The following is a 27,296-nucleotide window of genomic DNA, read 5'->3' on the forward strand; positions in this document are numbered from 1 at the left end:
TATTAGGTGACTAAAACCATTCAACAGGCAGGAGTGTACAAACATGAATGCAATCCATGCCACAATAGAAACACAAAGTAAAGCACGCTAGGAATGAAGAGAAAAATATTAAACAGCACAGATGGAATGGGATTAAGACTGATGTTTACCTTTATATTTTCAAGGCTGCTTACACATATTTGACCTAACTGCTCTACTTGCAAATTAGTAACTCAATTTGTAAATTGCACCATTTTAAATAGAGAGTGACAGGACAGGAGGTAATGGAAATACTTCAGATACAGTCATCCTTATTACAAACAAAATCCTTCATAGAGAGTCAGTCACATACATACCTCTTCTCAGAACATGTATTGTTATTATAATGTAGCCGTTGGTAATAATTTCCTGGAGAAATTAGAAAGCCAGAGACCAGCTTAATGCCTGGCTTGTTTACAAAATAACAGTAAATAACAGCAACATTAATCCCAATGCTCTCACTTTCTTGCATTAAACACAAGACTTTTATGAAGAGCCAAATTCAAGTCTAATTTGAACAGGTGTGAATTCACAGTAGGTCTATTGACACATACCATAAATTAAATCAGAACCTTGTCCTTAGCTAAATCCTCCCCATGTTTGAATAACTACAGCATTCACAAAACTGCATTTCTCACACAGCGTCAGCATTTCCGGTATTTCTTCTACTAATTAAGTATCTTTATCCCTTTAACAGATACTGTTTAGATACTGGATCTGAAGTGCAAAGAGCTGAGGTGACTTGCCCAAAAGTCACCCATCTGCCCAGCAATCCAAGTGAAAAAATCCCAGAGATTTAGGGAGTGCCAAAAGCTCTGTTAAATGGACGACTGCTCCCAGGGTATAAGACAAATACTTTGGAGAACTATACAAGATTAATCTTCCATGTTTCTGTGCAATTAAACTCTGCTTTGATCTGTAATCTCTACTACTTCTACTTATTAATATATGGCTAATATTATTATTCTATCTTTGCAGCCTGCTGTTTATTGCTATTACTAAGATTATTATTCCAAATAGAATTTGACCCTGTACACTGATGTCAAGAAAGGAGTTTCCCCAATAATTTATGTGGATAAAAAAGAAAAAACGACATTTTTTCATAGCAGGTCGTTCCCCCGCCCCGCCCTTGTTTTGTTTTTATAAAGACAAATATGTTATTAAATAAAATCCCCTGGCCAGATTTCAAGCACTCTAAAGTTACACTCCATGACCAGTCTAGTGGTATTTCAGCCTATACTAACACTCTAATTTCTTGCCTACAAATCTCAAAGAAGCTGTTGTGAAATACAGCCAATGCCTAGTTGCCATAAAATAATCCAGCCAAAGGAACTGAACGTGAATCTGGCTCCAAGACTGAGTGTGAACTTCACAGTACACTCATCCAGTACTGAGAATCCAGTACTCTGCTATTGGTTCTCACTACTTAGAAGAGAAACTAGTTAATTGCATAAAAACACCAAGTATGTCAGGAGTAGGCCAAACAAGTCAACCTTTAAAGGACTTGAAAACAATGTGACAACCTAAAGCACATTAAAAATTGTGTTACTGTAGAAATGGCTCAAGTTCCATACTAGCTCTCAGCTGAGATGTAGTAGCTACAAGTAAAAGAGTTGATGGTTGTGCAAACAAGGCAAAAATGGATTATGGCATGGAATGAAGGTATTTGAATTCATTGCTTCACAGTTGCACAGACATCCTGTAAAGCAAAACATAGGAACTGCATGAACAATTTAACAGGGAAGAGTATATGGATACAAAATGGACTGTAGTCTCCTTTTCAGTGCATTAGCTACTGTGGGATGCAGATCCATGCCACATCATGTAGTTTTAGGTAGAGGTCCGAAGACCGCCCTTTTCTTAGATCAGGGTCATATTCTCTCCTGGACCATAGCTTTTCTCCAGAAAAATAAAAGAAATAAATAAATTTGCCAGCTAAGTAATCTGGCTGACTAAACAAACCACAGAACTCAATGTTCTGACACACTGCAATGACAGATACCATTGTTTCAGTGAATCGAGGGTAAATGCGGTCTTCTTCAATGGACTAAAGTAACTATTTTTGATATTGTCATTCTGAAGTGTTTCTGTCTGAAATTTACATTCATGTTGTAGACTAACACTGTTCATGTTTAAATAGAGCTATTTATACTGTACCCCAGATAAGCAATGATTCCCAAGAAAATGGTCATTCATTACTTGCAGTTAATACATATTTTGCTTAGCCTCAGGCAAAGCCGAAGGCAGTTTGTGCACTAATAGGCTATTATTAGTTGCCATTAAAATTGACAACACTAATTTAAATGGGAATGTTGGTGTTTCACACAATCTGTTCGATGCTGCCAAAACAACCGGAGTACGTTTAAACAGTGATTATGACAGAGTTGGTGCATCTATGAAGGAAAATAATCCTCAAATAAATTCTTATATTGAGCTACTCAGAATACATAATGAAGTTTATATCCTGTGTCAGGGAACCTCCTGCTAGAGCTTTGAATGAATAAGAGAAATTCAAGGAATAGCTAAACAGAATAAAATTTGCAGAACCTTATTTGCTTCAGATCAAAGTAAAGCATAAAAACGTCCTGAAAGCAGGTCTATCAGAGCCCACACGCTCGGTTGTCCTAATGTCACCACAGAAAAAGCTATTCTGCATTTGTAGCAGAATTGTGCTCACGGAGAAAAAAAAAATAAAATGAACCCAACAACAAAAACCAACTGAGCTTTTCAAAACACAGACAATAATAGCAATTAGTTTTCTCAAACAATGCAACAACTGTATCTTCCTCAGTAATTTTACTCCAGTTACAAATAGCTGTGTTCACATGCCATTTGGTCGACTCTTTGAAAGCCAGCATTTCTAAACATCTATTTTTACAGCAATTAGACAGTATCATGAAAACTAGCACTTCATGAACTTCCAGCAATTGATCTTACGTGCTCACCCGTTTTCACACCACAGAAGTTACTGGCTGGCACAAAGAAAGCCTATTGCCGTGGCAGGAACCGACAAGGATAAATGCGACACTTGTGGCTCTCTGATAAAGCCCCTGGCACAAACGACTGCATAGAAAGATGTGCCATCTATTACTACATTTAAGTAGAAATTTATGAACTTCTGTACTCAAAGAGCACTTTTTTACTGAGTGCCAACCCAGATGGAAAACATGCTGCTCTCTGGATCGGGTATCTTGACTATAAACTTGTGAAGTACTAGATAATATAAACAAATATAGCTTGAACCATCATTGTCTTCAAATTTATCCACATTAAAGACTGTAATTATTATAGTGACAATGCCACAGGAAGCACTGACACCTGCTCTGTTGACCCTGCCTGAAGACAACTAAAGAGTTCAAACGAGCTTGTGCTCTTGCGCTCTCAGTTTCTCTCTCTTCCAACTTACTCTTGCCCTCACCTTCCTCTACCAACTATTTAGTTAAAGTTTGTTTTGAAGTCCCTAAAACGCGAATCTCTGATTAGAAAATTGTTATAAAGCTCACAAAGAACCAAATACTAAAGCCACGTGCAAAAAAGGCTACTCTGTTCTATTCTAGACTATGCAGGAAATGAGCTTAAATGGATTCAAATAATTCTCTGAGATAAACATTTAGAACCACCACTCCATGCTTTGTTGGTGAAGCACAATGATTGTGTGTCCCTCTCTTAATGACATTTAACCCACAGTTCCTGCAATGTATGACAATGAAGGTAACAAAAACATTTCCTTTATCACCTACAATAATTTTCATCTATAGCAAGATGACTTATTTAGTGCAAAGTGTACGGCTAGCAAAACACCATGAATCCCCAGCTGCATCACTGCATTCCAGACTGAAATACACAGCTTGGTCATATGCTTAACCCACTTTCAGTACATTGGCTTCCCTGCACCTTAAAACATAAATGACCGTGTGTATTTCTTAGCCTAAATGGTACAAGAACGTACATACCTTTCTCAGGCAGCATTCCCTTTAAACCATTTCCATCGTTAAGGGCTGTATCGGGTTTGCGTGGCAGGGTTTTGGGAGCGGAGGAGAGGCTACAGGGGTGGCTCCTACGAAAAGCTACTACAAGCTTCTCAGGCTCCAAGTCGGACCTGCCTCTGGCCAAGGTGATGGTGGTAGAGCCTCTGTGATAATGTATTTAAGAAAGAAAAACAGCAGCTGGGGAGCCTGCCATGGACAGCGTGGGGAGGCACAGGTCTCATCTCTGGCCTCCCGCACTGGGCAGCTGTCTACACTGGGCCATTACCCCTCGCCTGGCGGTGGCCACAGCAGTGCAGTCGGGTGCCTCCATGCCCACACACGGCTCCTGGCCAGGAAGCAGTTCCCCACAGCCCGGCAGCATCAGCCAAGGGCCTTCGTTCCCCTTAAATCGAGACTCGTGGAGCGATCTAAAGCTCCCCGGAGTGCCCGGTGGGAATTTGTGAAGAACTGCAGCTGGTGGGAAGTACTCGCATTGGAGAAGTTGGTGGAGGACTATCTCCTGCGGGAGGGATCCCACGCTGGAGCAGGGGAAGAGCATGAAGAGTCCTCCTCCTTAAGGAAGGAGCGGCAGAGACAATGTGCGATGAACTGACCGCAACCCCTATTTCCCATCCTCCTGTGCTGCTCAGGGAGGAGAAGGAGAAATCGGGAGTGAAGTTGAACCTGGGAAGAAGGGATTTGGTTTTATTTCTTATTATCCTACTCTGATTTGTTTAGTAGCAAATGAAATTGATTTTTTCCCCAAGTTGGCTCCGTTTTGCACATGACCATCATCAGTGAGTGGCCCCTCCCTGTCCTTGTCTCGACCCTCCAGCCTTTTATTATACTTTCTCCTCCCCATCCCACCAGGGGAGAGGAGCAAGCGAGCGGCTGCATGATGCTTGCTTGGCAGCTGGGCCCAAACCATGACAAGGGCCAACCAATTCCAGGCAGACCAGATTCAATTCCTTCAGCCACCATCTAAAACCAAATGTCTTAGGAAAACATGCAAAAAACACCCTAACCCCAAACAAAAAACCTCCATGCAACAACACTTTACAGAGGATGGATCCCACACAGAACGTGGCAGAAGCAGGAAGCTAGAAGTCAGACATCTATCAATCATCATGCAAATGGGGTGGCATCCGAAAATTAACTGGTTCTAGCAACATGATACAAAATATGATACTGCAGAATGCTTAATCCTCAAAGGTGTATTTAATTAAAAATGAGCTGTGAGCTAAAACCTTTTTTTTTTTTTTTTTTAGAAAACTCATGTAGATACTCTAATGTCTTTGAACCTGTATTGGACATTATCATTGGTACTGACAAACATGCTGGTGAAATTATAATTAAATTACGAGCTTCGCATTTGACAAATTCAAAACACGTAACTATAGAAATGACATTCATGACTGAACTCTCTTTCATTCTCTCTTTCATTTTATGACTATAGATCTACTAAAATGTATCACTGTCAACACTCAAGTGTCAATTTGCCACTTCCACAGGTTGCTCTATCTCTTAACCAGTTAAAAACACGTATTTAACTACATTTGGAACTACCATGACATGTAGCTATTACACACAGAAATTAAAATATGAGCTAAACTTGCTGATCTTAAGCATGATAAATTTGTTTACTTACTATACTCTTTAAAGAAACATTTAGAGCAGATTTTCATCAATTTTGATGCAGTGATAAAAAAATCATTAATTCCTCCCATGTTAATTAAATACGCATTTTCGCCTTCTGTGACACATTAAACCACAAGAAAAACAAATAAGTAAAAAGATCCTGAAAGACAATAAATATTTTTTAAAAAAACCAAACCAACCAAAAAAAACCAACGCACCCCTCCCTCAGAAAACCTAACTCACAAGCCCACTCTCCATATGCAGAGAAATACAGAACCAAGATATGACAGAGACCTGTTTAATCCGTCCTACTGATAAAGGCATGTCTTCAGGTGTAGCCTGAAATTACAGCCAATGGAACATGTAGGATTCCAGGTTGTCTTTCTGAAGTCACCTGGCTGTAGAGTCTTAAAGCTACGCTAAGAAGCCAGCACGTGCAGGATCAATTCTACACAAAATGTGATATAAATGTACATATATAGCTTTATTTTAGAACCTAATTCACAGGCCACTAAACTCAAATGATAAATATTCTATGGCATAAAAAAATGGAGAATGTGGGAAAGTGATTGGTCTCTAGAAGAATAACATTTTAACAAAAACATTGTTTCATTTGTGTTATTTTCCATCTACACTATAAATACCGTCCACATACCGAACAACCCTTTCAATTTTCATATGATACAGAGACTTAGGAAGGAAGGGGGGAAAAAATAAAGAAAATGAAAAGAAAAAAAGGAAAATAAAAGAGAAGAAGAAAGTTTCAAATAAATTGCTACTTCTATTCAGTACATTAGATGCATTTCTTTATTACCATTCTCCCCATCAGACTTCCTTTCATGGTCAGTGTCAGTGAGGGACAACGCGGAGTTTGCCCGGCTTGACAAACAGGAGCTGTGTTCCGATTTCATCCCCCGCATCCACATCCTCAGGGCATGATCTGGGGACGCGCCACCTTCTGTTTCAGTATCCACATCTGAGCCCACCTCTAGCGGGTAACTGTGCTCAGCTACACCGTGTAAATCTGTTTGATAGCCAGAGCACAGAATGTGGGGAGTCTCACAGAATTCCACGTCTGCAAAAAATCAAAAGTTTAGAAAAAAAATTTAGAAGTGAAAAGCAATATACCTTTGATTTTCTTTCGGAGAATCTGTTTTGAGAACTAACATTGTTAACAGTATTAGAAGACTTTTTTTGGTCAGTGACTCACTCTGCTATCTAATCTACTATAATACAACTAAAAGAGTGCAACTCTGTAAAATATATAACACTGCACTGTAATTGTGCCTTTTTGGCTGATAGAAACATGTATTACAGCTCAAATACGTGTACACACCCACACACTGATAGCAGTACATCAATTTACAACTGAAGTGAGTACTCACAAATACAGATACTTTCTTGGCTTTTGCCAGAAAGGCAAGAGCTCTAAGACTGATCTCAATATGTTTTTTATCATAGGGAAAGCAAATTTGCAAATAGGGAATTTACAAAATAACATTTGAAATACTTGGTTAATCACAGAAGACAAAGAAAGGGCACTTACCATTCAGTTGCTCTTTGAGAGTGCTGTCCTTGCATATTCACACCAGTGGGTTTTGGTTCTCCAGTGCTGGTGACCTACAGGAACTTCCTAGAAGAGCAGTGACTACTAGGACTGTACAAGTGCCATCTCATGACCCCAAGCGAACAGAGATTTTAAAGCGTTGTACAGTGCTCAATGCTTCAGTTATTCTTACTAAACACCGCAGCTGTAGGGCAGTAGAAATCCCAGGACAAGCAGAAGGTGGACGGGACCCATAATGTGAATATGCAGAGGAGACATTCTCGAAGAACTACAGGTAAGCAACACACATCAGCAAATTACAACTTCCCTTTGAGGTGGCCTCTGCATATTCTCACTTGTGAGAATCCAATTACAAACGCAACTCTCAGGGAGTAAGACAAGGAGTTCTAATTAAATAAGGATTACAGAACTGCACTCCCTAATTGAACACCAGACCTGGGAAGTCATCTTGGGAGACTAAATACAATATCAAACATGCATACAGTATTCTTTCAATTTCTAGAAAAGAAACATTAGCAGCAAGTCATTGATAGAGATTGAGGACAAATACTCTTCTACTGTCACCCTAACTCAAGCTTTAATTTGCCAAATTAATCCACTTACCAGGCAGTGAGAGGAACGGTTCTTACATTAAGCACACCCTCAGAAGTAACAAAAAGCCCTGGTATTTTCTTGAAGGTATCAACCAAAATCTACAAACCAAATGCTAAACTAAAACATGCTGAGGTGGCTCAATTTTTAAGCCATCTATCTCTGCATATCTTTCTTTGGCCATCAAAACATTCCTGAAGATCTCAAATCTAGTGACAGCACACACAGGCTGGTTTTCAGCTCAGGGAATGGCAACCTCTTTTCTAGAGGGCAGGGGAAAAAGGTGGGCAGGGAACAGAAAGAAGTAGCTGTGGCCTCATTTTCCTATGCAAGTGTCCTGGAAGGTCATTCTGTCCACTGGTGTTGTCACTGCATCAGCTGGTCCATCCCAGCAGCACTGGCCATCACTGCTCCTGCACCTTTCAGAGCAGCAGGACAGATCTGGAGGCTCTCCAGAGTGCTCCATCACTGCTTTGATCTCTTCCTCTTGTTCATAGGAGGAGGACTTGGTCTCAGCCCTACACTTGAGAAGCTGCAACATATGCCACCTTCACTGGCTCTGTTCTCCAAGTCTCTCAAATGTCTTGAGGCTGGCTATGAGGTTTGATGGAGATGGCTAGGAGAAAACAGCCCAGATGATGGGAAGCAGCTGTGTAGTTTCTGCAGTAGAGGGAACATCTGGCATTTGAACTTTATCTACCAGTACAACGCAGTGTCCTTCGTGCTCCCTGGGGCCTGTTTAAAACTGGCACTTGGCTGATTAGTAGAAGGAACAAGGAAAAGTAGTTCAAGGCAGTACTTGCGGACACAAATAGAAGTCGAGACTGGACACTACTGGTTCTCAATCCTACACAGATGCTTTTAAGTGAGACTTTGAAAACTAAAAGACCCTCTGGAAAAAAACTCTCCTTCCCCTGTAGTTAAGATGGTAAACACAGAACAGTCAGTCTTCAGAGAAGCCCTGTGTTCCTGAGAATTTCAAAGCTCACGGGGCATGGGAGACACAGAGGCAATCTCACAGAAAGCTACTGGATATAACTAAGTAAAGTTTTGCTCATACAATGCCCTATTTTTAAGTCATGTTTTAATTACGTATTATATGCACAACAAACAAGCTCCACTTGGTTTAATTAGACAGCAAATTTTTGTATGACTCAAAGAGTGCAGATATTGATGTTGGACACTGAACCATTATTGCACTCCTAGCTTTTACTTTCTTTTTGACAGCACTAAATGAATAAAATCACCTTTATACAAAATATGGTTACAAATGACGTACATCAATTCTTATTTTTTCTTTACCAAGTTCAAAAAGGACTTGCACATGAACCAAGAACTAAAAAGCCAGCAACAGTCCCAGATTACTAACCCAGAGCCTAGTATCAATGAATTAGAGCCTGAATCATATAAGTGGGCTGATTCTACTCCACCCTGAAAGAACCACATTGCTCATGTAAATGGAGGCTGTGGATGCCACTGTCTCACTGAACATTTTTCACTAACAAAGAGGTGAGTCAATGCTTTCTTGTGAAACATCTGATTTAAAGTTCTGCTTAACTGAGCTGAGCTACTAGAAGAAAGTAGACAGGAGCTTCACTCCACGTACCGCACCTGCGCCCTGAAAGAAAGGTGAATGCCGAATCTTGCTGGCAAGGAGCTCAAGACTAGCAAGGAGCAAGCTTGTCACATACAGGGGAACAGACCAGGTTATCCACTCCATCAAAAATTTATGATGGTTAACATATGCTTTAGCAGATGGCATAAGAGAGAAATAAACATTTACTGTCATTTAAAGAAGTATATTATCAAAGAAAATTAAGATTTAGTTGCTAAAACCATATAAAATTCAAGGAAAGTAAATTAGGTTAATGCATTTGGACAGTTGTGTTTAAAGACACTAGTAAGTCTTTAGTGCTTCTCATAAGTGCTAATGAGAAGGTACTTCCAAAGGGGAATAGTTTATTGATGTACATCAAGAGAAATTTCTTAATTCTTTCCTCATGAAATAAGAGAGCCAACTGGACTAATTATCAGCCTTAATACCGGTCTCAATTTTGAGTGAGGCCCACACTGCAGAAATAACTTCCAATTAAAGTGGCCCGTAACTTCTTTTTTGAAAAAAAAATTCTCTCAAAAAGCAGTATTATGCTTATTTTTTAACTCAGATTTCCATAAAGTACTACAGCAACACAGGGTTCTTAAAGTATGTCTCTGTCAACTAAATTACACCTTGTCATCTCAAGAAGAATCTTCTGAACTTCCTTCCCCTTCAAGATAGATTTCTACTCATTTTCACCAGCTGAGGAACTTCCTTGTAATTACAAATCTTCTCCTAACTTCGTGAACCATGTCAGCTGATGTCAGGTCCTCAGGGAGGAAGGAGGGAGGCACTTCTCCGCACGGATGTCCACTCCAGGCTGATGTCTGCCCCTTGCAGCCTGCAGCCCGTGTTCTCCCTGTTTGCAATGGCATATGCCAAGGGGAAAATTCATCCCAGTAAATCTCACAAATACTAATTAGATTACACATGTTTAAGAAGCACAGAATTCACCCTTCAGTCTGTATGTTAATTCAAAATGTAGCAGCTAATATATTCAATATTTTTAGCTAATTTTTTTTTGTGAAGCCAAAGAAAGTGACTTTTATACTATAACTCATATTCAACTGAAGCCTAACACAATATATCGCCTTAATGGTCTATTTCTTAAGTACACAAGCCTTTGTAGTATTTTAACTCCCACGGGATGCATTTTCTGAAAAGCACTTAGAACGCCAAAAGTGGCTGCTTTTAGTCTGCGTATCTAACCTTGTTACTTAAAATACTACATATTTCCACAAGGAGATAAAGTTCAAGTGTGGATTTATGACAGATTTAAGTCTTACCAAAAAGACAGTCACAAGAGAAGTGAGGGAGCATTAATGTGAAATTCAAGTTTTTGCATGAACTGCACAGAGAGGAAAAAAAGGTTGCAGTAATGAACGTATACAGAAGATCACAATAGGATTGTCACCTCTGGAGCCTCGTGGAGCCAACTGTAACATAACTGTTAAAAACACCAGTATTTTATCCCTCATTGATACTAATTTCTTTTTACAAAAAGTACTATATAAAGAAATGGAAAGTATCTTTTTACAAAAAGTACTACATAAAGAAATGTAAAATATCTTTTTACAAAAAGTACTATATAAAGAAATGGAAAGTATCTAGTGATCAAGAAAAGGAAAGAAGGGTGGGTGCATTAAAAAAATAAATCATCGTTTCAATTAACAGATCCCTTCCTTTCTACCTCTAAGCAACTTAATTTTCCTGAAAAAAAAAAAATCGGCAGAGAGCAACAATTAAGAAGAAGTTTGACCCCACTGGCTAACGGAGCCTTTTTTATTTAAGATGCTTATGCTGATAGGAGAATCAGGCAGCTGAAGAGAACTGCTCCAACCCTGCTCACCATCAGAGCGCTACTGAAAACTCCAGATACACTCACCGAGTTTTTATCTACTGCAGCATCAATTTAGCCACCAGTTCAGTCAACGATTCACAGTTCGGATTTTCACGCATGTATAAAGCATTTATCCCAGTGCATCTTCAGGATTATTTCATTGTCCTTTGCCTGGTGAGGAATGACTGTTTGCCAGTTACTCTTTCTGCAACTCTTTAGTTTTTCCAGCACAGGCAAAAAAACCCAAAAACAAACAAACAAAAAACACTCTCAGCGAAAGACCACAGAGGTCTTCAATTTACTATTTCTGCAAACTTAGTGGACTCGCAGGACTTGAACTTCCATGCTGTCGCCATTTGCCAAGAATTTTGCTAATTTCAAACAACTAACTGGGCCAGCAAATAAATATTTATTTCAATAAATAAATATTTACAGTAAAGAGAAGACTATCCATATAAAGCAGATACAAGAGAATGGCAAAATCTGTGTATAAACAGAGATGAGCATAAAGAACTGTCCTTTCAAATTTTCCTACTCCCCTAGGGAAAAATGTTATTTTGTGCTAATAACAGAATGACAAATAATACTTATTTAAATTACTTAATTGACCTATCTGTTCAACTAGAAAAGAGCTCACAGAAAAAGTTAAATTGTTTATATACTGGAATACTTTGACAAGTTGCTCTTACGTGCCTTTTATGAACCTTATCATATAATTAAGCAAGTCTGACTTACATCTTTTAAAATTCTCTTTCAATATCATACATGCCCAAATTTATTTTCTCCTTGAATTCTTGGTATGAGGTGGTTCTTACTCTGAGGATGCTCCTCGCCTAAACACACACAAAATAAATTCTCTGGATGAAAACGTACACATTGCTCTATCTCTGCAGATGTAAAACTATAAAGGAGCCTAAGTAGCTCAGAGGTGAGGAGAAAATACCAGTGTCTTCAAAGTTTAAAGCCATGGTACTTATTTTGGGCTGATCTCCTTCTTCTTTCCCACCGGAGGTTATTTGAGAACACTGGGGATAACAGTCTGGAGAGCAGATCCGATGGAAAGATCCTGAACAATAACAGAAGAAATTCCAGAAAGGCAAATATCTACATTAACCTGAAGAGTGTCACGTTCACGTTAGTTACCAAGCTGGTGTCTGAGGGAGTGATAATGGGAATGCAGAGGAAAAAACACCCCAAGCATGCAGTTTTGAGGTTGGCATAGGGTTTGGGATTTTGTGTGTTACACCACGAATTTGCATATGTTGTTTCACACTCTGAACTTATGCCAATGCTTTGATCAGGAAGTGTATTGTATGTGTTTCGAAACGAGAAGAAGGCAGACCAGCTACTCATGGCGTAAGAGACTCAGAGAGAGAGGAGGAAGGAGGGAAGAAGGGAGGAAGAAATGTAAATCTAATGGGGAAAGTGAAGTTCACGTTCATTTTTGGAAGCAATACATATGCACCCTCCTAAATGAGAAATTTTGAGGGCTGTTGAGCACCCTGCTAAATTCAGTGTGTTCAACAGCCCTTAAAGTCTCTCATTTCTCACCTGAGGACCATGGTTCACTGGCTGTACACTGGAATTGAGAATTAAATGGGCAGAGATCTTAAGCTACTTCATAAAGTCATTCGTGTAACACAACCTGCTAGATAACTTTGGGAATGTCTTTGTGTGTTCACGTTTCATTTAGTCAAAGATCGCACTTGTTTCCATGTTAAGAACATGCCACATCTTTCCAAGGACAATATAATTCAAAGACATTAAACTTCAGTAACCATTCTTATGAAAATCATTGAGGAAGAAGACAAAAATCAATTAATTTGCAAAAGCACATTACACTGACTATTAATTTGCTTTAGAAACTCTTGTTTATCACTAATTACATTATCATCACAGTCGAAAACAGATTTTCAGGTGCGTTTATTTTGATTAAAAAATTTTTGATAGACCTGTTACATATCAATAATCTGCACATAAAAGATATAATTTGAGATTTTTTACTTATATATCAAATGCATCGTATTGTACGCATTTTTTTTACTGTTTCATCTTTTCCTTGCATTCCCTTATCTATGTAGTTTATTTTCTTACAGTAATCTCGTTATTACCAGAAATGCTAGAAAGTTAAAAATAACAGTAATAATAAATAAAGGAGGAGTAAAAGAGGAATCAGAGTCTGCTATAACACTAAGGAGTTTCATAAAATTTGCAGATTAGGCAGCCAAGGGATCAAGAAAGGAGGTTACACTTTCAGGAAACTCTTGGGCTTGTGAAATTTATGAGAAAGAAAGAAAGAAACTCTTTATGCCTCAGGTCCTTCCCCAGAGGAACCAGAGGATGAGGTTCCAACCCATGCCTCACGGCAAGTATCTTTCTAGTCTCTTCTGCAGACTAATTCTTCAAACTTGAAGAAAGAGGGCAGGAGCAGACTGAATCTATTTTAAAAAACGCTCCTGGAGTTCTCAGATAATATTTTTAATTTTTATTACTATGAAAATCAACACAAGGAAATTTATTTCTCAAACTCTGCATGGAAATCATCTTCATCCTATGAGGACATAGACAATCTTTCTCCCCAGAAGTGGGATATTCTTTTTGTAGTTCTTTTTAATGTTAGAGATTTTGGTTTTCAAGAGTAACCAGTAAGATGTCAGAGAGGCTTTTGGAGCTACAGTGTGGATGCAGTGGGTCTCAATGACGATGTTTCTTCCTAAACTACACTATCAGATTGGCTAGGAACTTAATCCTTCAAGTTCAAATGTATCTTAAGTATTGCTGGCTACAGTCTTTCCTATTCTTAAAGTGTGGCTTTGTGAGGCAAAGTATTTCCATTCACACATTCTGCTAAAGAGAAATTTCTATTGCAGGTACTCATAAATATCTCTCCTTTAATGAATTTCAGAGTTATAAAACCATAGCAAATGCCAGGAGTTAGCATTTAACCTAAATTTCGGATAAAAGAAACCCACTTAATCTCAAATAATGACCACACTAACTCTACCGTATTAAAGACAAGACAAAAAAAAAAAAATCTAATTATCACAAAAGACAAAGAACCTCAATATCATTTGTGAGGATAAATGAAATTCTTCTAATGCTACAGTTGAAACACAGTTTGGAAAAGCTTGTCTTACAATGCATTCAACTACAATTTCATTCTCTGTATACAAAAACCTATTAGGAAATAAAGAACTTTTAAGAAGAAGTATTTTCTGTTTCCAAAAACTCTTTTCTAAAACAAATGCATTACAATTTTCTTTCAAGAATTTTAAAAGTTCCTCAGTTCTGAAATAATTTTTCAGTTACAAGTTTTGGCACTTGCATATGTGTTTCAGAAAAGCAATAGATAATGGATCCTTTCTTCTTGTCATTAAAGTTTCAAAATTAAAGCTAGCCACAGCCTTAGCCTGTAGATTTTCTTAAGTCTTTTATTAAAAAAAAAAAAAACAAAACCAAAACCAAACAACAAACCAACCAAACAAAAAAACCCCACAAGATAAGTCTTAGTGGCAGGACTATGAAGCAAATCATCTACAGCAGATTTAACTTTTCTCTTTTGAAAGTTTCATATGAACAAACATTCTTCCTTAAGATCAACCACAGAGTGTGAAACAGCGGAGTGCTGTACTGCCAGCGCTAGTCCAGTACGTTCACAGTTTTTAACAGGCAAAGTTGAGGCTGTGGTTCTAATTCATTTCCAAGTCTGTATGGCACTTAGGAAGAAAGATTGACAGAATTATTAAACTGAATGTAAGCTGTATACTAACATTGTTCAAAGTGGAATTACCCTCAGATTGTTGCTATATCCCTACAAACTTGATTTCAACTCAGAGATGGTTTTCTGGTAGTCATTTCCGAGTGCAGTTACACTTAAAGCTGAATTTCATTCAAATATCAATCTTCCAGGTTTCATGACAGGTATCACTTTCTAATAGAACATAAGATGGAAATAGAAAATTAATTCCTACCAATAGTTTTGATTCTAGTTTATAAAATATTTTAAAATTCTACCTTTTGTTTCTAAAAATACTGAAATCGTTTCTGTTTTAAAACTCCAGTCGAACGATTGACTTAAGATACATAAACATCAAAGCCTTTTTCAAAAAGGTGTGCAAAGCAGGTATCTTCATAAATTTCACTCTCTTAAGCATTAGAAGGCAACACATTTAAAAATCCAGAAGTCTAAAATCTGATTTAATTTCCAGTTCTGTAAACCCAAAAGTGAATTCTATGAAGCCAGTGGGCCAGCTAAAGAAGGTAGCACTTAGTCACACTGACCTGAAGCCTGTCTCAGAGTAAGCATGTGGGAAGCACATATCTTTGTGATGATAGAAACGGATAGCTGCTATCAACAGATTTACCAGAAACGTTCTCTTTTACTGGTGGGATATTCAACAGACCTGAGGCACTCAGAGCACAGACACTGCTCAGAAGGAACAATCACAGAGTAACTCAGCTCCTCACCTTAACTTTCACCAAAAACTACCAAGCTTTAATATAATTTTAAAATTGCTTAAGAGAATATCAAGGATATTACTACCCATTTTCCTTCAAAGTGACATGAACGGAGGGCAGACAGCAAGTAGTAAGTTGAAGAAATCAATAGGTAAAGTTTTACTTTGCTCTCAAACCTCTGCAAGCAGAAGGGTTAGGAAAGCTAACAAGCAACGAGGACATCTGGGCAAACAGCATGTAGAGAAGGAGAGAGCTGCTTGTTCCATGTTCCACCGCCCCCAAGCACGTGGCTGAGCCTGGATGGAAAAAGGTGAAGCAGGAAAGAGAGATTCAACGCAAGCAATCATCCTCCTCCAAACCAACAAACCTCAGCCAGGATGAGCGTATGCATTCTTTCCTTTTTGTTGTGCATCTGCTAGAAATCCAGAACAGAAAATGGCTCACGGAAATCGAAAGAGAAAAAGCTACTAGTGAGAGACAAAGACAGCAGCAGCAAGAGTGAAGATCTTTGTAAATCTTGACAGGCATTCCTGGCTGTGAAGGGTGAATTACTTGCTGTGATTTTTTTGAGAAGTCAGGAAGCATAACGAACCAGAACAAGTATTACATATTACTTTGGAAACATACATGCTTGACCCTTTCTAGTTACTCAGGTAAAAACTTGACAAATCGCAGCCTGCAAGCTTCCACTGTCACCAAGTCTGCTTGTCCCAGCAAGCAGACACAGACATACTGCCCCCACAACTCTTCAGACCGAGGGGATCAACACCAGAAATGATGCCAATCCTGAAAGCACACCTGATAGCTTTCCCAAGCATCCTCAGCTAAAATGACTGTCTAATGGAGCCAAAATTTGAAATTCTCATCCACTGTTTTCTTGGTGGGATGTCTATCATCTGCAGAATACCATACCTGATTTTATACTTCTTTCTCTTGCTTTTTTGTGTGTACAGATATATACACATATGTGTAAAAGATATACATCTACATAGATACAGAAGTCTATAAATACAGAATTTGTAGGATCTTAAAATAATTGAAATTGGAAGGAACAGCACATCCTCCTGCTCGAAGGAGGGCCAAGTTAGACCAGGTTGCCCAGGGCTCTTGATGAGGAGTATCAGAGTCCTTCTACAGAGCAGACTGCTGGCAAGACCTCTACTGTGGAACACAGAGCGCCATGAAGCATTTTAAAACCATCTCTTCGGTGAGGTTTTCAAGAGAGGTCAGGCCTCAACAATAAAACTGGAAATCCCACTTTGCTTCCCTGATTTTGAAAAAACAACCCCCAAATTAATTTTTCACTGTTAAAATATTCCATTTTCCCTGTAAATTCACTAACCTCTTTTTAGTGTGTAATCACTTTTTCCACTAATAAAAAATTAATAGAAAAAAAAATTCAACTCAGACTGCAAGATACCCCCTATCAGAGCTTAGGACAATTAAGCAGTTTGATTTTGTCCTATTTCGGATCAGAGATGCACACATTTGCACATTTGTCCTCTTTTTTTCCAGATCTTCCAAAAATTTACATGCGGTGGACATGATCTCACAAGATCTTAATAAATTAACATCTACTATGGAAGCAGCATACTCTTTAATTTAGATTGAACTGCTAAGTAACATTTAGACCAACAAATATACCCTTCAGATTAATCTTGGAATAAGGAAGAGAGAGACCACGTGCATATGCACAAGCTCTTCAGCACTTCCATTCACATCCAATTACATCCAGCTGCCAATCTGACATAAAGGAGAACATATGAAAGACAACTTGGCACATCCGTTCCGTTTGATTAACCGACTGGGGATACAGCTTGTCAGTCAAATAACCCCTCTCTTCCCCCCAAAAACTCTTGAGGGGTTTGTCATCAAATGTTCCATCTAATCGAGAAATGGGAGATTGAACTGCCTTCAAAACATTCTGACCACTTCTGCTCCCTTCTTTCTTCAAGAGTTCAGTTTACCAAAGGGATTTCAATAACAGCAGTTCAAAATTAAAGGTCACCTCTACTGCAGTTAAAGTAATATTAAAACAATTTAATGGAAATAATTGGGTTTGCATATCTTATTTTGGATACATAAAACCACAGTAACTATTTTTCAACTGTTTAACTAATTTCCTTCCAAGACCTTTATTAGATTTTGTAACATTTCCAGATATTATTTCTTCTACACTATATTTCTATAAATAACTATATAAAGACTATTACGTTCTCTTTCAGCAACTACAAAATGGGGTTATTTTTGGTTTTATACCATCAAGATGCACCATAGTAACTCAGCTGAAAACAGTGGAGTCATTCTAGGTGTGCATTTCCAGAAAATACGCTGTGGTAACCTTACATCAATATGACACAGCATCACTATTATTTAAGTTAAATAAACAGCTGTTAAAGCATATTTTACCCTAAAATGCACATCATGGTTACCAAGGAAAGATGAAAGTCTGAGACATTTATGTCAGCATAATAAAGTTCCTAAGCATACAATATGATACGTACAAAATTTTCCATCTCAAGATTTGATGTAGAGCTCCAGAAGAGGGAACTACCACCATATCATCCCTGTGCTGTACCAAAGGGAACTAAGTATGAGAAGAATTCCAAAGCACATCAAATCAAAAGACTTCTGTACGTTTTCATGAAGTTTAAACAAGTGCTGTGAGTCCCCATGATCTGTCATCAAAATTTCTCCAAACTTTAGGAACACAGCCACTACACTAAGAAGTAACTCCAGTATTTTTACGTGGGTAGGAGCACTTGGCTACTTTTTGGCAGGTCTAGACTTTCTGATTTCCTTGCCCTTTCTTAATGTGAGTTCTAATTGTTCTAAAATACTAAGTGGCTTATTTAGGTACCTAGTACTCACTTTAGAAGCTATTCTAGTCACTAACTTTGAAAACTCCAGCCTGTGATCTAATCAAATAGCATTTTTATCTTTCACACAGACACAACCATGTAATTGATACCTGACAAATAGCAAGTCACTGACTGGTAAGCATTAAAATGGGATTGCTCACTTTTGAAAATTAGCAGGCAAGCACCTGCTCTTTCTAATGCAAATCACAGGTAATGTTGACTATCCACAACTAAAACCAAATCTCCTTCATCATCAAATAAACGGATACATTTGTATTGCTAATGTGTATAAAGGTGGTTTAGAGGCTGAATACCTAACATGAGACAGCTAGAAGCTGTTAACTTTATTAGATAAATCCCCCCAAAAAAGGAAATTAGAAAATGAAATAATTTGTTCGGATCTTAAAAGACTGAAAAACACAGGAGAAATTACCCACACTATTAGCCTTCCCCATAAAAATGATTTCTAAATTTTTCCAGCATCTGCCTTTGAGAAATTTTATTTGTGGAATAGAAGATTCACACCGGTAGCGTTCTTCATAGCTAAAACACCTTGTATTCTGCATCAAGGCAACTGAAAGCCTGTGAGCTCACCATAATTCTTGGTTCTGTGAAGCTGCTTGATCAACGATGCTTGGGAAGAGTCAGAGGTATGAACCTCCACAGCAGCTGAGAGTACTCTAACCCAAAGAAAATAAATCAAACCAAAAGGGCAAGATATCTCACTAACAGATTAGCCTACAGTGACCCTGCAAACTCTTCCATGCCCTGAAGGAAAGCGTGCTATAAGCAGAGAAGTAAAGCTCACGTTCTGTACTGCTGGAAATACTTTGTGCCTCCTTATTAAAAAATTCGCACAGTTGGAGGTGAACTAATTGAGGTGGTGGAGACAGTAACACAGAAGGCACTTAAAATGTAATTAAGCCATGAACAGAAAAGGGACACATAAGGGAGAAAGCACTCGAAACAGACACTCCAGGGAAATACCAGATTCAAGAAAAAATGAGAGCAACTGTGTATTAAAACATGTTCCAAGACGTTTATATACACAGCTAAAAGAATCTGTGCAGATATCAATTCAAACACTAAGGCCACAGCTAACCAGAAAAAAAAAAAAAAAAAAAAAAGAAATATCCCTTTGTTTTATATAACCTTCACGAGCTTTAATGCACACCACAGAGACAGGAATTTTAACAGGAAGAAGAGGGCCCTATCCTGCACCTCAGCAATTCTCAATTATCCTGGCGATCTAAGAACGAGAAAGCTACAGGAGCGCCAAGTGTCTCAATTCTTTTCTGGTTTTGTTTTGGCTTTTGTTTTGTTTGAGGGTTTTGTGGGTTTTTTTTTGAGGTTTAGTTGGTTGGTTGTTTTTTTTTCTTTTGTTGTTTGTTTTTGTTGTTTTTTTTGTTGTGTTTTTTTTTTTTTTCGGTACAACCACACTTTAGCTTTACTGCTTGCTGTTCTGGAAGGACCGTAGCAACAACTATCTCATATACCAAAAAGCACAGTTCACACATCCACTCACTCATTATATTAAGGAGGGGGAACACAAAGAAAATAAAAAGAGTAAAAACATGTAACTATAAACTTCACAATCGTGATTTAACACTGTTTTACGGGTGGTATAGGGGGTGTATGAGGAAATATGTCAGAAAAAAATACAAGCTAATATCCAGTTATGTAAGGAATTGTTTTCAGATAACAAAACAAACAAACAAACAAAAGATGCTTAAATATCCTTCTGTACAAAGGTTTCTTCTAGCAAACAGCTTTATGTTTTAAACAGACTTTAAAGCTCTTTTTCGTTGTTTTTTTCCTACTAAATTTGTTTCATGCAAACCCGCTGAGTTCAAAGTCTTCACAAGAAACAGTTCCCCCGTAGGGTACAAGTCACATGCAGATGTTGCCTTTTTTCACATTATCCACCGTTCGGTATTGTCTCATTTCCCTATCAGCTACTTCACCATTTCCTGAGCTGCACCATCTCGTACTGTGTCCAATATTAGACACAGCAGTGACAGAGCAAACGGGAAATAAACAGCACAGCTGATCAGGACAACTGGCAAAGGATGCAAGCAGTGTATCTAGAAGTGGTTATGACTGAAAACCCCCACAACATTTGTTTATAGGAGCTTAAATCACTTCTCTCTAAAAAACGTAGCAAGATACTCTCTGACTTAACTCTAACCAGACAGAACTCTTACAAACCAGTCCAGACCCTATTTCAGTAAAAATGTGAAGAACTGAGCACTGAATTAAGAGCAGACGTTTGTTAATGATGGAGCTCCCAGTGGAGGGCGAAGGAGGGAAGGAAAGGCTTGGACTCAGTGGGTTTGAACATGAGGATGACTCAAAATCAAGAAGGATGAACAGTGAACTGCCATGTAGCAATGAAGAAAGTGAACATGAGACAAAGAATCACTTTCACCAGGCTAATAAAAAGTACTTACGTGAACTGTCTTGTCAACAACTCACACATTCAGAAGACTATGTACATCCCTCATTGCTGTCCCCTTCCCACATTGCCCCAGTTTATTCCAATTCAAAACGAGGAATGTATAAAGAGAAGGAATGAATGGATGGACACAAGGACAGAAAACAAAACATTGAATGAGAAGCAGCCTGTTGATGCACTGCTACTGAAAAGCTTAATTGACACTGGCCAGAAAATTTCACAAGTCAGTATTTTCCTGCATAATACAGTTGTCTTCTTTGCCTTCTAGTTTGCTGAAATTATAACGGGCAGATTCATTAAGCATGTTTTGAGGCTAATTTTTACAGAATAATGATACGAACACTGTAAAATTGTGTTGAACGTTGCTGAAGACACCAAATCAGTAAATACCTCACTTGCAAAGAATCTGCTACTGAACTCTAATTCAGACACTGACTGATCTCTTACCTCTGTTATTGCAGCTACTTTTTATTTAGCACTTTTATTTATTTTAATAATAATATTTACACAAAAGAAAAAAAACAGCCTTTATATTCCTTTTTCTCCATTAGTAGGACTTATTGGCCATTAAAAATAATTTATGCATATAATTCTTCTAAAAAGATCATAAAATTAAACTAAAATATAGGTACTTGCTAGCAATATTATTCCACTCTATTGACAGTTTAGATATGAAATCCATTATCACAGTCAATTTAAGGACTGAGAATTTTTTTAATAACTATAACCCTTGAGGAAAAATTGAAAATACTGAAATATAATGTCTGAACACTCAATTGATCACAACAGATAACTGAATTGGAGCACCAAGTCACAGCAAAGCAGCACCTTGTTTATGTTCACTGTGCTGTTACCTCACAATTAGGTGTGGGATTGAAGGTGGCACATGGAAAGATGAGTGGCAGATGCCTCTCATCTTCTTCCTAAAACATCAAGCACTGTATAAAGGAAGAGTTTTCTAACCCTCCTCTTGATTATTCGACCTAAATCTGATACCACAGATGATGGAGCATTATCAAGGCACGAGGAACCATAAGCTTCACGCTGCCAAAACAGTGACAGAAATGATCGGTGGTGTGAGAAGTTTGGTTTACTTGAGTGGAGCTGTTCAGGGATGACGATAATTATCTGTGAAATGAATATTCATCACAGGGGTGAATTCAAGGCTGAATAATACTTCACTGGAGAGTGTGAATAATGTCAGGGAGAAGTTGGCCGAAGTAGACATGGCTCACTCTGTACTGCGGTCTAGCGCAGCTGTATGATGCACAGATGGATGCCAGGAATTCATGAACTGGAGAAACAGCCTGCCATGGGTACACCTACCCCCACGTTAGTTTCTAAAGACAAAGCTGATATTAAATAATACTTCATATCCCTAAAGGCATGCTCAGCCCTACTCCAATAAATACAATACTGCTGTTATTTCTGAAAGAAGTAAATAGCACTGAGGTATCCAATGCCACCACCTCCTTTTCTCCACAACTCCAAAATCCCTTCCTGTCAGAGAACATCTTGCTTACCCAAAGTAATAAAACCTTTCAGAGGCACCCATTTCAAAAGGTACAGTCTGTCTCTGCCAATGTCTTTGCTGGTGGCACAAGCCTGCAGCTAGCTGAAGTGAACATCTGACAATCAACTCAAAAGCACAGTGGTCACCAGAGTGAGACTGAAGTACAAGAGTGCAACTTTATTTATGAGCTCTTCTCTCTTTCTTTTCTTTCTTTTTTTTTTTTTTAATGTTATCAGACTGGAGAAAAAAAAAAAAAAAAAGCTAAAAGAAAATGTTTACGTGCCAGAAGTCCTCAAATGTGTTTTTAAAAAGCAATGCAGAAAGCAGACTGGACTATTTTGAAAGATCTCTCCTTTCCTGACCAAAAATTAGTTGAACAGCTACACGGGGTAACAGAGACTTGAGAACACGAAGAGGAGTTCAACAGGACAATGAAGGAAAAAGGAAACACTATCTGTATCTCCTGGCTCCAAACCAGCATGGAGTGAAGCTCTGACAACCTATGACTGCAATGCAGCTGTATTTAAGTGAGTGACAGCAACTAAACCCATCCTGTGGTGAAGGCAGACATACAGGTACACACAGTGTACCACCACCTACCTCTGTGGCTGCTCTAGAGTCATACGGAAGGCAGGTGTCATCCAGCCCACCGACCAGAGCTCTCTCTGATGTCCTGTCCCTGTGCCAGCCCTGGGAAGCAGGCTGAACTTTAATACTGGATAGTACCACTGAAGTAGTAGAAGTATGGGGAGGAGCCAAAAGATACTTTAAAAACATGCATCCATGAGATCTTCAGAAGTCTAATCCAGCAGATAGGACATAAAGATGGATAAATAACTCAGTGAGTTGTTGAGGTTTTTTAATTGTCTGAAAACAGATTCATTTTCTAAGTATAGAATAAAAGCAAACTATTAAGATCCTTCTCCCTGAACACCTAAACTCTACAGATCAATAGCCAACAATTAATTGCAAACATTAAGTAATCACTACTACAATATCAGCTTAAGCTCACGTCACACCTATAAGCATAATTCTCACTGATACCAGGAAGAACTGTATCCCTAGAATCAACAGCTCCATTAATCCTTTGAGAATCTGTATGCAGACCAAATCAACCAAATATATCCTACAAATGTTTTCTTTCCAAAACCACTAATTATACACTTCTGACAAAACACTACCCAAGGTTATGCATTGACACATGCTACAACATGTAATTTCTAATGTACTTCTTTGTTGTTAAAGACAGAAAGGTTATTTTCTGATTTACAGTAGCATGACTAGTGAAGTCAAAGGACTGACTACATAGAGAATTAGTATTAAAAACAGACCTGTGTTTTTCATATTTTTATCCACAAGCAGCAATATAAAATTAATTTTCTCCTGTATCTTCACAGAAAAATTCTACAGAAAAGGAACAGCCTTAATTCAAAGACCAAAGCAAAATACAGAACTGCCTGTCAGACAGTTTCTCTTACAACTAAAAAACCCAAACTCATAAAAATTAATGCATTAATTTATTAAGAAATTTAATCATTTGGAAATGAATTTTTAAGAAGATCAACAAAACTCCCCAATATCTTAGAAAATTCCTCAAGCTAAGTTTAAATGTCGAGGAAGCAATGAAAATCATCAAGCAGCATATCAAAATACTGTCTTGACATAATGCATTCCTGAATAAAGATGCCTACATTAGCATATTCGGGGTTAGCTTTACTGGGAGCAGTAGTCTAATGCTGACAGTTTTGCCTGTGCTAACGGGTTAGGTGAAGGGTGCACCTCATCCTTTGTCACAAACACAAGTTGAGCAAGTTCTGACATTAAATTGTGTTGTGCTCAACAAGGTCATGCACATGGATACTCCAGTAAATTTATTACTCTTTTGCTCATTTTACTTTTTTTTCACTAGAACTCATGAAATATTACTGAATATAGAACTGACTCAGAAAAGTTGGATACACAGGAGGAGAAAAGAAATATATTTAAAGGAACAAAGATATGCTTTTGGCAGTCACAATGGGAGGAGTGCTGTCAATGCAGATAGGTACTGCGTGTTCATCGTTAGTTTTACAATAGGTTACAGACAAGATGGTCATCCAAGATATGCTCCTATGAATGAAGATTTATCCAGTAAGAACAGGCAAATAATTTCCTTTTTTCCTTTCTCAATTGAAACACAAGGATTTTTTCATACCATGCCCTTCTCTTCATGAATTCTATATTTCCTCCCAGAGAGCCAAAGATAAACGAATTTTGTAATCTGTCCCCAAGTACACATTGAGAAAAGGAACCATAGTGAGAGGAAATTACTAACGCATTTTTCAAGCAGCACAGGGGCAACTATTAGACAACATTTCTACTATTGATCTATTTAAACTCTTAGTAACTGACTGCAATTACAAAGTAAAACCCCAAATTGGTCCAAAGTTAGCATGCACGTGCACACACTTCTGATTTCTGCATGTCCTTTAATATTCTGCTTCTCCATATGTATAATAAAATCTCAGAAAAAATTCTGGCTGTTTTTCTGGACAAAACAGGGTAGGGTACAAGATTGCACCTTAAAGTAATCTAAAAATAGATTAACTTCAGCTAGCTTAACTAAAATCAATTTCACTAACAAGTTTTGCAGAACAGTTCATGAATCTGCAAGGAATTTTTCTCAATGTTTAAGATTACACTAATTTTTCCTTCTATGGTAGCCTCCTAACTGAAAACACTACCTATGTTTGTAGGCACAAGGATTGATTACTTCCTAGCAGACCACTTCTGCTGCCTTGCTGCTTCTCTGAAAGGCAGCACGAGCAAGTTCATGTGGTCCCATGACGCACCTTTTGTGATGTTAAGAAACGCCGTCTACAGAAAAGTGGAATAACCTTGAGCATCTCTACGGTTTTAAAGTCGATTCGCTCTTCTTGGTTATTTATTTTCTATAGTTTTAATTCCAGGAAAAATGCCTTACTAGTAAAGTGATATAAACAATGGCTGAATCACAAAATACAGCACCTCCCATTTACTTTGCAAGAAAAGCTCTACACGGTTCGCACTACACTTCTGTATTAAAAAAGTGCTACCAGCAGGGAGGTCCAGATTCTTCTCCACTCCCAGGTATGCAGGAAGGGTATTTTTGGCACTTCAGTGTCAAAAACAGCCTTGTCCCACTTCCAGGGGCCACGGGCAGCACAACCCACTCGCTGATGACAGCTTCCGCCGCAGCTCTCCGCGGTCTGTAAGGCACGGGCAACAGCGTTGGCTCGTGTGATCGAGTTTTTTTTGGCAGCTCAGAAATCACGTGTGAAGCTAAGCACCTTATGTCAACTGAGTCAGTGGCAACGCTGATTCCAGCTTTTCAGATACTACTGTTTTCGATTATCAGGAAAAAAGACGAGGACTCCTGTAACAGCCTATTTCGGAGCACAGTATTTAAGACGGGCCAGTTGCTAATGTTCTTTCTCACAGATGCAACTTCTGCAGCAGTTATGAATTCCAGTACATTGACACTGAATAAAGCATAGTTAATCTTTCAAAAATTTTACAAAACTTGACGTTTATGTCTCATTTGGCACCGTGCTAATATTATCACTTATCCGCTGGCTTCATGATCTCTTGGTGATTTTCACAGCAACTGTTTATATTTTGATATGTGACTTTTCTAGGTCTTTAGACTACTTTTCTTGAGGTTACAGCTGGAAGTGACTATATCAACCTTACTCAGTATTCACTGTTTTTGTTAACTGGTGCTTGGGAGAGGTGGGGGTGGTGAAAGAACCAGTGTGCTGGTGTTAAGCATTACCTTATTCCTTCCATGCTGTTTTTTCCATCTGAGCTAAAGATATTTCTTCGACTTGCAAAGCATTCCTAATGAGTGACAGTCAGCAGGAAACTGATTTTTCAGCAACTTCCACTAAAACTGAAACTTCGAAATGAGAACCTTAGATTTTAAATCACATTCACAATTTATTTCACATAAATGCCTACAGAACTATGTTCAGCAGTATTTGAGTCTCGTTGTCAAAAGAAAAACTAATTCAAGCTCTAAATGAGTGAGGATACACCCACCCTGCTGTTTATCCAGATATGCAGCAATGTCAGCGACTCACTGAGCTACTTCTTGACAGTTCTTTATTTCAGGAGGTACAAAATCTTCTGACAGATACATAATTGAGAAACCCTGGGAAGAAACGGTATTTTGTTTCAGCATCTGCTCTATAAATGAAGATAAGCAAACCAGATTTCTAGTTCCAGAAAATAAGACAGCTCATCTTTGTTTCAAAAAGAGTGACACAAAAGACAGCGCATTAAAATGGCTTGTAGGACAAGCGCAGAGCCGTTCACTGGTTCCCATGTTCTGCAATCCTCACTTTGTCACTCTGCCTTCTTGTGTGCTCGTATCTTGGTTTTAACTTATGACAGATCTTCTTAAGTCTTACAGGAAGAGGCTCTATTAACATAGCAAGAACATTTTACAGATATAATTTCAAGCTTTGGCAAACAGAACTCCAAAACATATTGACTCAAAAGTTGAAGCCTCTGCTGTAGATAGTCCACTAGTTTTGGGCACAGTTTACTGTAAGAATTGCTATATCTTGGTTTCTGTTACACTGGCTGGGTTACTCTCCCCTTCTGACTTTTATTTCTATGATTCGTGGCATTTTACAGCATGGAAAATGGGTGATTCAGAGAAGAGAATGGAAATTAGGATTGTCATTTGTATCTGTACACTGACAAATGGGTTGTTAAGCTTGTGTAACTTTTGGAGAATGCTTTTTTTATTCCTTAGATGAAATTTC

General features: G+C 38.3%; 1 protein-coding gene across 5 annotated transcripts in view; it reads right to left on the reverse strand.

Annotated features, from left to right (window-relative positions):
- Window positions 1-27,296, reverse strand: part of TENM1 (teneurin transmembrane protein 1) — a 250,418-nt gene that overhangs the window by 214,882 nt on the left and 8,240 nt on the right. For all 5 annotated transcript variants that reach the window (XM_009990362.2, XM_086619787.1, XM_009990359.2 and 2 more), the window contains exon 2: window positions 6,439-6,699. In XM_009990362.2, coding sequence (XP_009988664.2) covers window positions 6,439-6,699 — 261 coding nt within the window. The remainder of the gene's footprint in view (window positions 1-6,438; window positions 6,700-27,296) is intronic.

This window comes from Tauraco erythrolophus, chromosome 13 (genome assembly GCF_009769465.1).
Source record: "Tauraco erythrolophus isolate bTauEry1 chromosome 13, bTauEry1.pri, whole genome shotgun sequence".
NCBI lineage: Eukaryota > Metazoa > Chordata > Aves > Musophagiformes > Musophagidae > Tauraco > Tauraco erythrolophus.